Source organism: Chiloscyllium punctatum, chromosome 33 (genome assembly GCF_047496795.1).
Source record: "Chiloscyllium punctatum isolate Juve2018m chromosome 33, sChiPun1.3, whole genome shotgun sequence".
Classification (NCBI taxonomy): domain Eukaryota; kingdom Metazoa; phylum Chordata; class Chondrichthyes; order Orectolobiformes; family Hemiscylliidae; genus Chiloscyllium; species Chiloscyllium punctatum.
Window position 1 is genome coordinate 15,766,657 of NC_092771.1, and position 15,697 is coordinate 15,782,353.

Consider the following 15,697-nt stretch of genomic DNA (forward strand, 5'->3'; position numbering starts at 1 on the left):
TCAAACCCAGGTCCCTGGTGCCCTGAGGCAGTAGTGCTAACCATGCTGCCCATAAATATAATGTCACTCTTAACCTTAGCCACAACCACCTGATGAAGGAGCAGCGCTCTGAAAGCTAGTGCTTCCAATTATAACCTGGTGGACTATAACCTGGTGTTGTGTGATCTTTAACTTTGTACACCCCAGTCCAACACTGGCTCTTCCAAATCATGACTCTTAACCTCGCCAGCAATCCATTCAGTTACATCAATCCCCTATAGAGAAAAGCACTGACACTAACACTAAACAGACAGCACCAAGGGCAATTGATGCGCATTCAGCGTTGCTGTTATCAACCCGAGAACAAAGTAGAAATGAATTGCATCTTTTTTGTCAGCCACATAAAATCTTTGCTGGGGTTAATGGATGTTTAATCTGTTGCAGGTGAGGTTTTTTTGGTTTGCTGTTTGGGAGTTAGGATGGGAATAATGCTAGAAAGAGAACTTTCCTTTGGCATCATACCCAGTGTCCCCCATAGCTTCTTTCCCCGTGCAGCAGACATGATTACAGTAGATGGGGAGGTGACAGCCTAGCGGTATTGTTGGTAGATTGTTAATCTAGAGACCCTGGGAATAATCTGAAGACCCAGGTTCAAATCCTGCCATGGCAGATGGCGAAATTTGAATTCAATAAAAATCTAAAATTTGGAGTCAAATGATGACCATGAATTCGTTGATGATTGTTGGGGAAAATCCATCTGGTTCACTAATACCCTTTAGGGAAGGAAATCTGTCATCCCTACTTGGTCTGGCCAACATGTGACTCCAGACCTACAATGTGGTTGACTCTTACCTGTCCTCGTGCAATTAGGGATGTGCAAGAAATGACCACATCCCATGAATGAGTAAAGAAAAATGTTACAATGGCTTAGGAAGCATGAATTTCTGCTGATTTCTACCCGCAACATGGTTGGACAACAGGTGACCGACAATAGTGGTTCATGTACTACCTGAAATTGCACCATCCTTTCTTAACTTGGAACCATAGAGGTGTACAGCCCAAATCAAGAACCTTTGGTCCAACTCGTCCATGCCAACCAGATATACTATATTCATCTAGTCCCATTTGCCAACATTTAACCCATAACGCTCTAAACTCTTTCCTATTCGTATACCCACCCAGGTGCCTTTTAAATGCTGTCATTGTACCAGCCTCCACCACTTCCTCTGGCAGCTCATTCCATACATGTACCACCCTCTGTGTGAAAAGGTTACCCCTTAAGTCCCTTTTAAATTGTTTCCCTCTCACCCAAAACCTATGCCCTCCCCTGGGGAAAAGACCTTGGCTATTCACCCTAACCATGCCCCTCATGACTTTATAAACCTTGTAAGGTCATCTCTCAGCCTCCAACTCTCCAGTGGAGACAGCCCCAGTCAATTCAGCCTCTCCCTTTTGCTCAAATCCTCTAACACCAGCAACAACTTTAATGCCTTTTCCTGTTGGTTAGCGCACAAATTAAATTAAACTCCACGAATTCCAACCAGTGACTGGGCAGAGGCTGAGTAGTTCTTGAATCAATTCGTCAGCACAGGACCACAGTCAATTCAAGATGAGCCAAAAGAAAAAGCCCCGAGGCAGAGTTAGCTTCACTGAAATAAGCAAACAACAGTAATCTCCTGAAATGAAGATATATACAGTGAGTCCTCAACCAGTAAGACACTAGCTAAGTGAGACCATGCAATTATTAGAGATGAAAATATAACCCTTGGGATTTGCCTTTGAGTTGCATTGAGAAATGGATTTCTGTGTTTTATTTTTGTAGAAAAATGCTTCTCCTTCCTCTCGGCTGGAGCTGGTTCACCCTGGTTGTGTGTATGACCTGGTTGGAGATATAGCATCTGTTGTCAGACCTGCAGCAGCTTAAACTAATACAACATATGGCACAATGCATGCTTCAGTTCCCATTCACATTCCATCCTCTCTGTTCCTCCCTCCATCAATCCACCAGATCGAGTGAGCTATCCATTCGTGAATAAACGGCCACAGAGTGCTAATTTCTACTTGAATGACTATAATCGACACAAAGCCTGTACCTTAGGACTGATGCATCATTCAATGCAAAGCAAACTAACCATTCAAGGTGAAGTCTTGCAATGAACAGGGACAAAATAAAATATCATCCTCTTCCCAAGAAAGTTGCTGATTGCATGGAATTGAAATTGTTTCTTTCATTGACAGTATGCTATTTATAGTTCCTTTCCTAACTAACTCTATTCACTCCAATTGTTTTTTTTTTCCCCTAGGAACTGTCTGTCACAATTAATATATTTCAGTGATGGTCACTTACAGAGTCACAGAGTCATACAGCATAGAAACAGACCCTTTGGTCCAACTCATCCATACCAACGAAGTTTCCCAAACTAAAGTTGTTCCACTTACTTGCATTTGGCCCATATCCGTCTAAACCTTTCCTATTCATGTACTGAACGCCTGGAGGAAGAACGCCTCATCTTCCACCTCGGAACACTTCAATCCCAGGGCATCAATGTGGACTTTAACAGCTTCCTCATTTCCCCTTCCCCCACCTCATCCTAGTTTCAAACTTCCAGCTCAGCACTGTCTCCTTGACTTGTCCGGACTTGTCCGACCTGCCTATCTCCTTTTCCACCTATCCACTCCACCCTCTCCTCCTTGACCTAGCACCTTCATCTCCTCCCCCACTCACCCATTGTACTCTATGCTACTCTCTCCCCACCCCACCCTCCTCTAGCTTATCTCTCCACGCTTCAGGCTCACTGCCTTTATTCCTGATGAAGGGCTTTTGCCCGAAACGTCGATTTCGCTGCTCGTTGAACTGCTGTGCTCTTCCAGCACCACTAATCCAGTATTTGCTTTCCAGCATCTGCAGTAATTGTTTTTACCTCAAATGTTGTAACTGTACCTCTAAGCTACTTCCTCTGTCAGTCCGTTCCACATATGAGCCACTCCCTGTGTGAAAAAGTTGGCCTTCAGTTCCCTTGCGGGTGTCATGGGCCAGCTTTTATTACCCATCCCTAACTATGAGTAAATCATTATGCTGTGGGTCTGGAGTGGAAGGATGGGCAATTTCCTTACCTAAAAAAGGGCACTGGTGAACTAGGTGGGTTTTTACAGCAATTGACAGTGGTTATTATTAGACTAGTTTTTCATTCCAATTATTGCATTCCAAATTTCTGACATGGCAAGATTTGAACTCGATGCCACAGAACATTAGGCCAGTACTGTGGATTAAGAGGCCAATGACATTGCCACTATGCCACCATCCACCCCAAGACATTTGACCAGGTGGAAAAGAGGAGTTGTTGCATGGTCCCTCAGCAATACTAGAAAGTAGGAGGAGGCCATTTGGCCCACCATAGACATAGTAGCCCACTTGATTGGCATCACATCCACTCCTTCCACCACTGACTCTCAGCAGCAGCATTGCGTACGATATATCTACAAGATGCACTGCAGAAATTCACCAAAGTTCCTTAGCATCTTCCAAATTTATGACCACTTCCATTTAGAAGAACAAGGGCAGCAGATATCTGGGAACACCACCCCCTGCAAATTCCCTTCTGAGTCACTCACCATCCTGACTTGGAAATATATTGCTGTTCCTTCAGCATCTCTGGATCAAACTCCTGGGATTCTTTCCCTAGGGGTATTGCGGGGCAACTGCAGTGGTGAGGGAAGGCAAATCACCACCACCTTCTCAAGGGCAACTGGGGATGGGCAATAGATGCAGCCAGTTACATCCATGTCCCATGAATGAGTAATGAAAAAAAATCATATACTTGCCAAGTGAAAGGAGCTAATCCTACCTTCCAGTTTTTGGTCTGTTGCTTTGGAAGTTAGTGGCACTTCAACTACCTGTTCAATTTTTTAAAATACAATGAGGATTTCTGCCTAATGAAAGATGCTGAGGTTTGCAATAGCCCTTTGTGAGTATGTGTGCATACTATGCAAAATAATCTATAATGTGCCACATCCAAGAAATAATGGTTGAATGCAGCTTCTTTCAAAAATAAGCCACACTTTCTGACAACGTGTGTGCACTGGAGCAGAATGAGGCCATTTGGCCTATTGAATCCGCTCCACCATGAGATCATAGCCAATATGCTTCTCAGACCCACTCTCCTGCCTTTTCCCTTTAATAATCGACAACCGCTCTCTGTCCTAAATACACTCAATTACACTCACATTGTCAATGATATCTCTCATAAATATAGTTACAAATATTTACAAGTGCCAAGTAAAGACAATATTGTAATGAAACAGTCTATCAGGCCACAGAAATAAACTACAAAAGAGAATTTTTAAATTTAAAAAATGGGCTTAATAATGGAAATAATCAGTGAAGCTTACAGTAAAAATAACTAATCAATGATAATTGTGATAGTATTATTTTACAATAGGAGTTTTCAAGATTACAAGGGGATCTTGATCAAATGGGTCAATGGGGTGAAAAAAATGGCAGATGGAGTTGAATTTGGATAAATGCGAGGTATTGCATTTTGGTAAAACAAACAAGGGCTCAAGCTTATACAATTAGGAATTAATTAATGGTAGGACCTTGGGTAGTGTTGTAAAACAGAGGGACCGAGGGGTGCAGGTACATAATTCTTTGAAGTTAGCATCACATATAGACAGGGTGGTTAAAAAGGTGTTGTCAGCGGAGTCCAGCGGAGATTCACACGGATGATCCCTGGAATGGTAGGTCTAACATATGAGGAACGGCTGAGGATCCTGGGATTGTATTCATTGGAGTTTAGAAGATTAAGGGGAGACTTAATAGAGACATACAAGATAATACATGGCTTGGAAAGGGTGGATGCTAGGAAATTGTTTCCGTTAGGTGAGGAGACTAGGACCCATGGACACAGCCTTAGAATTAGAGGGGGTAAATTCAGAACAGAAATGCGGAGACATTTCTTCAGCCAGAGAGTGGTGGACCTGTGGAATTCATTGCCGCAGAGTGCAGTGGAGGCTGGGACGCTAAATGTCTTCAAGGCAGAGATTGATAGATTCTTGTTGTCTCAGGGAATTAAAGGCTATGGGGAGAATGCGGTTAAGTGGAGTCAAAATGCCCATCAGCCATGATTGAATGGCGGAGTGGACTCGATGGGCTGAATGGCCTTACTTCCACTCCTATGTCTTATGGTCTTATGGTCTTATGGTCATGCTTGCCTTCATTGTTCAGTCCTTTGAGTGCTTATCTGACTTGTGGTGTGCCTCAGGGATCAATGTTGGGACCGCAATTATTCACAATTTACAAAGATGATTTGGAGTTGGTGACCATGTGTAGGGTGTCAAAGGTTGTAGATGACACTAAGATGAGTGGGTAAATGTCTGGCAGCTGGAGTACAATGTTAATAAATGTGAAGTCATCCATTTTGTTGGAAAAATAGTAAAAATGATTATTACTTCATTTGTAAAAAATTGCAGCGTGCTGCTATGCAGAGGGACCTGAGTGACCTTGTGCATGAATCACAGAAGGTTGGTCTGCAGGTACTTTAGGTCATTACAAAGGCAAATGCAATTTTGTCCTTCATTGTGAGTTTAAAAGCAGGGGGTCATGTTGCAGCTGTACAGGGTGCTGGTGAGGCCACACCTGGAGTACTACATGCAGTTTTGGTCTCCTTACTTGAGAAAGGATGCACTCGTACTAGATGGGGTACAGAGGAGGTTCACGAGGTTGATTCTGGAGTTGAAGGGGTTGGCTTATGAGGAGAGACTGAGTAGACTGGGATTATATTCATTGGAATTTCGAAGAATGAGGAGGGCTCTTTCAGAAACATATGAAATTATGACGGGAATAGATCCGATTGAGGTCGAGAGGATATTTCCATTGGGGGGTGAAACTAAGACAAAATTAGGGGCAGCAGATTTAAAACTGAAGTGAGGAGGAACTTCTTCACCCAGAGGGTTGTACATCGATAGAATTCCCTGCCCAGTGAAGTGGTTGAGGCTTCCTCAATAAATGCTTTCAAAGCTAAGGTAAATAATTTTTTGAACAGTAAAGGAATTAAGGGAGGGTGAGAGGGTGGGTGTGTGGAACTGAGACCACAAAAAGATCAGTCATGATCCAATTGAATGGTGGCGCAAGCTCAAGGGGCCAGATGGCCTCCTCCTACTCTTAGTTCTTATGCTCTTATAGGAGTTGGGGAATCACATTGACATTGGTGAGGCCTCTTCTGGAATACAGTGTCCAGTTCTGGTGGCCCAGTTATTGGAAGGATATTATCACACTGGAGAGAGCTCAGAAGAGACTTATCAGGATGTTGCGGGTATGCAAGATTTGAGTTATAAAGAAAGGCTGGAGAGACTGGGACTTTTTTCACTGGAGCACTGGTTGAAAGTTGATCTGATAGAAGTTTATTAAATAATGAGAGGTATAGATAGAGTTAATGGTAGTTAGCTTTTTCCTATAAAAGGGCATTTCAAGACTGGGGGCACATTTTTAAGGTGAGAGGAGAGAGATTTAAAAAGACGTAAGGGGCAATTTTTTTTACACAGAGGGTGGTACATGTGGAATGAATTTGCTGAGGATGTGGTGGATGCAGGTACAATTACAATGTTTAAAAGATATTTGGATAGACACATGAATAGGAAAGGTTTGGGCTCGGAGCAGGCAGGTGGGACTAGTTTAGTTTGGGATTATGGCTGGACAAAATGGTCTGTTTCCATGCTGTATAACTCTATGACTTTGGGAGAGAAAATGTCACAGGTAGTAGATGTAATATCTCCAAGATGTGACCTCTAAATGCAGGAGTTTTAATGTGGGCCAGTGGAATTACATTTTGCTTTCAGAAATGTCCACTACCCATTTTGGGACTTTATTTATTACTCTTTATGACTGTAAATTAAGACCATACAAAGCAAAAGGAAGAATATGCAGCAATTGATGCTGGACTTACATCAAGAAAGCTCATATTAATGTGCAGGTCCACATCCACATCATCAATCGTCCCATATTCCCTGCAGGAAGAAATATTTTAAAGTAATAAATCACAGCTCATCAGAAACATCAAGGTTTTAGGACTACTCAGTTATGGTCTGCAAAATACGCAGAGGGAACATTGGAATGGGAAAAGGTCATTCACCCTTTCAAGCCTGTCCTGCTGTTGAATAAGATCAAGACCAATCTCTCTCCATTAACTCCGTTCATTTTGGCTTCATTTCCTTTTGGGCCTTCGTCGAGCAAAAATCTCATCTTTAAAATGTATTAACTGAACTAGCATCCACTGCATTTTGTAAGTAAAAAACGCCACAACTTGACCACCCCTTCATCTAATAGCAGAAGCTCCAGGGGAAATACTTGGAGTCTTCCAGTCTCCTTCAAAGTTCCCAGTTTGGAATTTTAGGACATTCTTATTTAAAATGGAATCCCTACCGTAGGGAAGCAGGCCCTTTGGCCCATCAAATCACACTGCCCCTCCAAAGAAAACCCCAGCCAGACCCATACCCTGTATTTTCCATGGCTAATCCACCTAGCCTGCACATCCTTGGAGAGTTTGGGTAATTTTCCATGGCCAATCCACCTAACCTGCAAATCTTTGGACTGTGAGAGGAATCTAGAGCACCCAAGGGAAACCCACACATACGCAGGGAGAACGTGAAAACCCACATAGACAGTCATTCAAGGCTGGAATTAAACCCAGGTCCCTGGCACCGTGAGGCAGAAGTGCAAACCATTGTGGATCAACAATTCAGTGCAAATCATTCAGTGCTGCTGTCAAAGGGCTTTGGTGGCTCAACAGTTATATTATTGAACTAATATGGACAGAGTGCATAATTGTAGAAATAGGAGCTCAATCCCACTAACGCAGGAATTTGATGTTATATTTTATGTGTGTATATATTTTTAAAAAGTCTAGATCTGAAAGCAGATTTCAGTACAGGGAATCCTGAAGCTTATGGGTTGTTATTAAATCCCAACAAGTTCACTAATGTCCTTTGGGAGGAACATCTACTAAGCTGACCTGGTCTAGTCTCACACCAGCATATTCCACACTCACATTCCCTTTGCAGTCACCAATGGAGCCATTTAGTTATAACAAAGTACAATGGTTCATGTTACAAAGAGAAATTGCATAAGCTGGGGTCGTTTCCCTTCAAGTAGTGGAGACAGGGGTGGGGGGCGTGATTAAGTTTATCCAAGGAATAGAGACAGAGAGAAACGTTTCCCCTTTGTGGAGAGATGGATGGCTGGGGACATCGATTTAAGGCTAGGGGCAGAAGGTTTAGAGGCAATATGAGGACAAAGGGTGGTAAAGGCAGAAACGCTCATAATATTTAAGATGTATTTAGATGTGCAGTTGCAATGCCAACAGATTCAAGAATAGATTCTTCCCTGCTGTTAGACCATAGAACTTTACAATGCAGTACAGGCCCTTCAGTCCTCGATGTGGCACCGTCCTGTGGAACCAATCTGAAGCCTTTCTATTCTACACTATTCCATTTTCATCCATATGTTTATCCAATGAACCAATCTTATCAGACTTATGAACAGTGCTCTCATATATTAGAGTTGATCTTTCTCTGCTCCTTCTCTTTAGCTGTAACACTATACTCTGCATTTGATTCTCAGACACTGATGTATGATTTGTCTGGTTAGCACACTAAACAATACTTCTCACTATATTTCAGTACATGTGACAAGAATACATCAAATCAAATCTTTTGTAATAAATACACATGACAATAAGTAAATCAAAACCTTTGATTTAATAAATTAATTGCCATGTGTATTTATTACAAATACAGTAAAAGTGAATTCAAGGCATACTAGGCTATGGGCCAACTACTGGAAAATGGAATTAGAGTAGTTAGGTGGTTGTTTTTGACCAGTATAGAATTTATTGGCTGAAGGGCCTTTTCCTGTGCTACAGATCTCTATGATGATAATGTCCACCACATAGGTAATGAAAGGGAATGAAGGAGGCATTCCGAAGAAGAGTCATGATAGACTCAAAACATTAACTGCAAGAACCGTTCGGAGGAAGGGTCAATAGACCCAAAACATTAACCTTGATTTCTCTTCACAGATGCTGCCAGACCTGTTCAACTTTTCCAGCAACTTCTGTTTTTGTTTCAAAGCATTAACTCTGTATCTCCTATCACAGATGCTACCAGATTTAAAATTCCCATCGTGTTTAAGCAGGCCAGTTGGCCCATCAAATCCACACCTCTCCTCCGAAGGTCACCCTGTCCTATCCCTGTAATTCCTGTGGTCAATCCACCAAACCTACACATCTTTGGACTGTGGGAGGAAACCAGAGCACCCAGAGGAAACCCACACAGACACGGGGAGAACGTGCAAACACCACACAGACCGTCGCCCGAGGGTAAAATCGAACCCAGTTCCCAGACACTGTGAGGCAGCAGTGCTAACCACTGAGCCTCCATGCTACCCCCACTGGGCTTCCCCAGCACTTTTTGCTTTTGTTTCAGATTTCCAGCATATTTTTATCATCCAAAATAAATGTTGACTTTGACTCAAGTCCCAAGAATGACTGAAGTTAAAAGCCTGACAAAGGTGAATGTGAATAGCTCAAGGGGTAAAACAAATAAGATATCCAAGTAAATCGCAGAGGCAAAACATAGTAATTTATTCTTGGGGTCTTTTATGAAATATACAATATTTTTCTTTCAATAGTCACTATATCAGGCTGAAAGAACACCAGTGAAAGTCACAGATTTAACATGAATTCAGTTTTTATGGAGGCTTGTTCTTTCTGCTGCTACATATTACCGTAACGTTGGATATGAGTGGGGATTCCCTGGTAAATTCATTACCACCAATTCTTCTTTTCGGCATTAGTCTAGGCAACTGAAGCCATGAGGGGGAAAGATGTCCATACCATATCTTAGGCTCAATCTTGAACTGTAAATATATTTATCCCGTGTGTCTTATTAGACACACAAAAGGCCTCACCAATAGCATTGGTTCTTCAACTGATTCGGATGTCTTCATAATCAGTCCCTGGATTTTAGCTTCACGTTTCCCTCTCAAACCAGAAGTGGTTGAAATCAATGGGAAGGCAAGTGATATGGATGCCATAAAAAGTCTGCAGAGACATAGTTTAAGCAAGTCGGCAAAAATGTGGCAGCTTGAATATACTGTGGGGAAATGTGAGGTCCCATACTTTGGCAGGAAGAATGAGGAGCTAAATATTATTTCAATGGAAACTGCAGAAAAATCTGCAAATCAATTTTGCAGATGATACTATTTTATCGGGTTCTGTTGCATCATGTTTATAGGAACGTAAAGGAATACCAGGTTTTACTTGCATAAATGCGCTCAGCACAGCATGATGTCTACAGGTATTTTTCCAAGATCCTAAGATTGTGAGCTACTGAGCAGGAGTAACAAGAGGAGACGAGTGTCAGGGTTAAGGTTCAAAGGAGGCCTTTGAAGTCATGGAATTCCTACACTGCGGTGAGACACCATTCAGCCCCATCGAGACTGCGCTGACCTTCTGAAGAGCACCCCACCCAGACCCAGCCCTCCTACCCTACCTCCCTATTTACCATGGCGAATCCTATACGTCCTTGGACACTATGGGAAATTTCCATAGTGCTGTGGGAGGAAACCGGAGCACCCAGAGGAAACCCACACAGACACAGGGAGAACATGCAAACTCCACACAGACAGTTGCCAAGGCTGGAATTGAACCCAGGTCCTTGCTACTGTGAAGCAGCAGTGCTAAACACTGCACCATCGTGCCACCCATTAATCAATGGAAGGGAGTGTAAAATGGAGAGCCAAGAAGAAGTAATTTGTTTGGCACTAGAGGGAGCTGAACTTGCAGGGTTGTAGGGACAGAGAGGGGAATGGGACTGACTGATTACTTGACCAGCATACTGGCATGGATTCAATGGAACGAATGGCTTCGTTCAGTGTTATATTGACTCTTCAATGAATGTGAACTATAAGGCTTGAACTGAATGACTTTTTTTTAGCATATAATTAATACCAGGAACACTTAGCGCCATTATGCAACATTATCCTTAAAGGGCCCCTGACTACTCAAGCGCAAAATCCATTTGAAGGATAACTTTAATAAGTTATGTTCGCAAGTTGTAGTGATGCACTGCAGGTTTTGCATCTCACAAAACAGGGTCGTAAAGCAAATGCCATCAAACATCAATAATTTAGTTGGAACAGACAACTTTGTATAAAGTGGCACTTGTATAATTGGGTATTGGGGGTCTGTTTTACAGGGCAGGTCTAAGTTAGCATCCAAGTTTTCATGGCCATTCAGGCTCCTCAGTCGCCCATCAGGCTAAACCCTGCGTAGGTGCAGAGTGATCCATCTTTGGACAGAGGGAAATCTTGCAGGCCTGGTCCCACACTGCAGTACTAATTGGAAAGCAGCTATTACAGAGCACTGAGAGGAAATACATCTCAGACTACTCCATCCTTCTGCTAAATGGACCGAAGCGTGGAAGCAAAGAACAAGGGAGAGAAAACAATTAAGCTAAAAAGACCTAAGTAAGGTTTTCTTTCAAAAACAAGAAGAGTCTTTAGCTTTTATCCCCTGAAGAGCCTCATAAAATTACAACCAAAATGCCAGACTGAGGGAAAAAAAAGCACAGTAAAAATGATCAGTTCTGCAACACTTGAAAATCAGGATGTTAAACACTCACCTGACAGAGACAGAATTTTCTCCATAAATTTCTTTCACCGCTTCAATGTCTGCATCGAGCTGTGGGTGTCGGTATAGATCAGCTGCACAGCTCCCCTGTAAAAACAGACACACGCTGTAATATATTGTCAGGCTTGTTTGAGAAAGAGCTGTCACCACACAGGCACTGCTGATGTTTTGGTCTTACTAGGATTCAGGCCAGCTCAGTCATCTTCTCTCCCCTCACAGTCTGAGTCTTGCTTTTATTGTCTCCTTTGGTGTCTCTCTCTCTCTCTCTCTCTCTCTGTCTTGGTCTTTTTGTTTGTCTCTCTCATTTGTTTTCCTGTGTGAGCTTCAGTAATGTGAGTGGTGTTTGAATCCAGTTTTAAAGGGGAAAGTCCATTGACATGAATTTTTATAGCGCCCATGTCGTCGTGCTGGGAGGTTCAGTGGGTGGAGCAACATCATACAACAAAAGCACCATGAGTCACTCAATGGGACAGATTAAATTGCATCAAAAGCTTTCTCTGCTGCAGTGAGAATCTTCCCCCTTTGCTCCTCTGAGAAAAGTTACATTAACTTGAGAAACTGGCACAATTTCACAATGCAGCATTTTTACAATGAGTGGCTAGCATATTAAAGTCTTCCAATACATGATTTTGCCTTTAGATGTTAGTTTGATCAAGAAGAGAACTTAAAACACTAAAGCAAGCCATTCAGCCCATACACACCACGCGAACTACCTCCCAAACCAATTCATCCAATGTTTCTATTCTGTTTCTCTCATGTGCTTATATTGTTTCCCCTTAGGTTTTCTCCTTCATTTCTCTAGGACTTATACAGCTAATGGGATGGCCCCGGGGACTGTTGCTGAACCCTTGGGGTGCAGGCATTTAGCTCCCTGAAAGTGGAGTCGCAGATAGTCAGTGTGGTGAAGAAGGCATTTGGTACACTTGCCTTTATTGGTCTGTACAGGAGTCGGGACGTCACATTGCAGCTGTACAGGACATTGGTGAGGCCACTTCTAGAATAATGCTGACAGTTTCCAGTAGCCCTTCTATAAGAATGATGTTGCTAAACTTGAGAGGGTTCAGAAAAGATTTACAAAGATGTTACCAGGACTGGAGAGTTTGAGCTATTGGGAGAGGCTGAATAGGCTGGGGCTGGTTTTCCCTGGAGTGTCAGAGGCTGAGGGGTGACATTTTAGAGGTTTATAAAAGCATGAGGAACATAGATAGAGTGAATAGCCAATGTCTTTCCCCTGGGGCGGAAGAGTCCAAAACCAGGAGGCATAGATTTAAAGTGAGAGGGGAAAGGTTTAAAAATGGACTGAAGGATTACTTTTTCATGCAGAGGGTGGTACACATATGGAATGATGGCGGTGATTACAATTACAACATTTAAAAGGCATCTAGATGGGTATATGCATAGTTTAGAGAGATATGAACCAAGTGCTGGCAAATGGGACTAGGTCAGATTGTTATATCCAGTCCACATGGATGATTCGGACTGAAGGGTCTGTTTCTTTGCTGTATGACTCTATGACTCTGCCTAAAGGAGCACTCCTGATCCACTATGCCACAAATTGGCATGGAGACTGGTCCAGAGTCCATCTGAGCTGAAACAGGAAGGAAACCTTGAAATGACTCCACAGAGACCAGTATCCCATCACCGAGTCACCTTTTGTTTACACATGCACAGTAATTGACACTGATCCAGCTCCCTCAGAGCCAGGTCTCAGATTGAACATAGATATAAATAGGAATGTCAGAGGCTAACAGCCAGAGTTCCCTGATTGGACCAGGTTATCAGCCTCAATCTGAGAAGTTATATTCTATAAGATCCATCTGACTGACCTCAGTACAAACCCAATGTTTTTGGTTCTGACGCAATGCAGACCAGCCATCCCGCCAATTGACCCTACTTCCTACATTCATTAAGGAGTTTGAGTTGCTGTGGCACCATTTGCATACAGTCTGGAACCACTGATACTGATGGGCGAGGTACCAGCTTTCTCCTTTAATCTAGCTGCTTGCCTTTAGCGTTATGCTAGAAGGATTCACAGATTAACTCATAACCTGGGTTGCTGCATTATGAATGCACCTTCCTTGGTTGTCAAGTCCCAGAATTGGACTTGACCCAAGAGCTTCTGTTTCAGGAGTAAGGACGCTACCTATTCAATCCCAAGATCAGGCACAAAGGGCCAAACAGCCTTCTCCTGCTCTTAGTTTCTGTTTTTCTTTCCCATGTTACTCCTTCAGTATGTCCTTACTAATTGCATCAACCTCTCCACCTCATGAGTCAAGAATGTGGTGCTGGAAAAGCACAGCAGGTCAGGCAGCATCCGAGAAGCAGGAAAGTCAATGTTTCGAACAAAAACATCTAACTCATGTCACAGCCTCATTCTAACCACTCTTAACAGGGAGGTAATGGCCTAGGGGTATTATCACTGGACTGTAGATCCAGGTAATGGTCTGGGGACAGAGGTTCAAATCCTGCCACAGTAGATGGTGGGATTTGAATTTAATAAATATCTGGAATTAAGAATCTAATGATGACTGTGAGTCCATAGCCAATTGCCAGGAAAAGCCAATCTGATGACTTTTAGGGAAGGAAACCACCATCTTTATCTTGTCTGGTCTTCATGTGACTCTAGATCCACAACAATATGGTTGAGTCTTAAATATCCTCTGGGCAATAAATGTCACCTCGCCAGTGACGCCCTCATCCTGTGAACAAGTACAAAAAAAGATCTTTCTGACTTTCTTGTTGGATTTATTAGACACTATCTTATATCGAGAACCTCCTGATTTTAGACTGACCCTCAGCTGAAAGCACCTTCTCTCCAAAAACTCTCCATTATTTTAAATTTCCCTGCTAGGTCAAGACTTTTCAGGTTTGTCGTTGCTGGAGAAATTTTGGGATTGCAATGCTGCGCTGCCTGTCACCAGTGCGACAACTGAATGCTGCTCGGTTTGCGAAATCTTCTCCAAGGTCGTGTGTGTCACCTTACTGTAAAATATCGCAGAATCATGCAGCATAGATGGCCCTTCAGCCCATCAAATCTGTGCCACCAAAAGTATACTAATCCCACATTTCCTGCACCAGGCCCATAGCCTTCGATGTTATGCCACTTCAAGTGCTCATCTACGTATTTTTTAAAGGTTGAGGTTAGCCATCTCAACTACCTTCCTAGGCAGGGTATTCCAGACCCCCACCATCCTCAAGGTGAAAAGAAATTTCCTCCAGTCCCCCTTAAACCTCCAACCTTTCACTTTAAATGTGTACCCCTTTGAATTGACCCTTTAACTATGTTAATGAATCAACTACTCGTGTATAAATACATCATTGTTTATTGGATCCAAACTGGGGTTAAAAGGGTTAAACCTCAAGTTGCAAAGATTAGATTTGCATTGCCATGAATATAAAGGGTGACAAAGGGGTGATCCAATGAAACATTCAAAATGGGACCTGGAAAGAGACTACTTCCTCTGACGAGAGAGTCCAGGAAAGGGATCAGCAAAACCTTAAAACTCAGTTCTGCAACATTCAGAGAATTACTAGGAGACAGCATTTTTTCAATCATAGGGCCTTGGAAATCTGTAATTCCCTCCTCCAAAACAGCTCAGATCCGAGATTTACACAGCTAGCACAGGCATATCACATTTAGGCTCTATCCTTGATCTGATTAAATGACAGACCAGGGTTGAGGGGCTGAATGGCCTATTCCTGGTATTCTGATAGTTTAGATGGTAAATAGACACCGACTGCCGATTTACTGAGCTGAACTGACCAGGGAGGCTTCAAGCCTCTATCCTACATAGGCTGGGTTGCTGGAAGTCCCTTATAACTGCCTTAGAGAAACAAAATAATGTGCTCATTTCTGCTTCAAATCACTAATCTCTTACTGGTAAGTGTGGGCATGTTGGGCGAGGTTCAGAGATAAGCCTCAAGTCGCATCAGGGCCACAAATTATTACCCATCCCTCGTTGCCCTTGCAAAGTGCTGGTCTCCTCACAGCTAAGGCTTGCCTCTAAGATAACAGATTCTGATGGAATCACGTC

The 15,697-nt window shown here is 42.8% G+C and overlaps 1 protein-coding gene across 10 annotated transcripts in view; it reads right to left on the reverse strand.

Annotated features, from left to right (window-relative positions):
- LOC140458452 (protein mono-ADP-ribosyltransferase PARP6) overlaps positions 1-15,697 on the reverse strand; it is a 156,668-nt gene that overhangs the window by 63,133 nt on the left and 77,838 nt on the right. For all 10 annotated transcript variants that reach the window (XM_072553052.1, XM_072553051.1, XM_072553050.1 and 7 more), the window contains 2 exons: positions 11,656-11,750; positions 6,921-6,981 (listed from right to left, as the gene is read on the reverse strand). In XM_072553052.1, the coding sequence (XP_072409153.1) occupies positions 6,921-6,981; positions 11,656-11,750 (156 nt within the window). The remainder of the gene's footprint in view (positions 1-6,920; positions 6,982-11,655; positions 11,751-15,697) is intronic.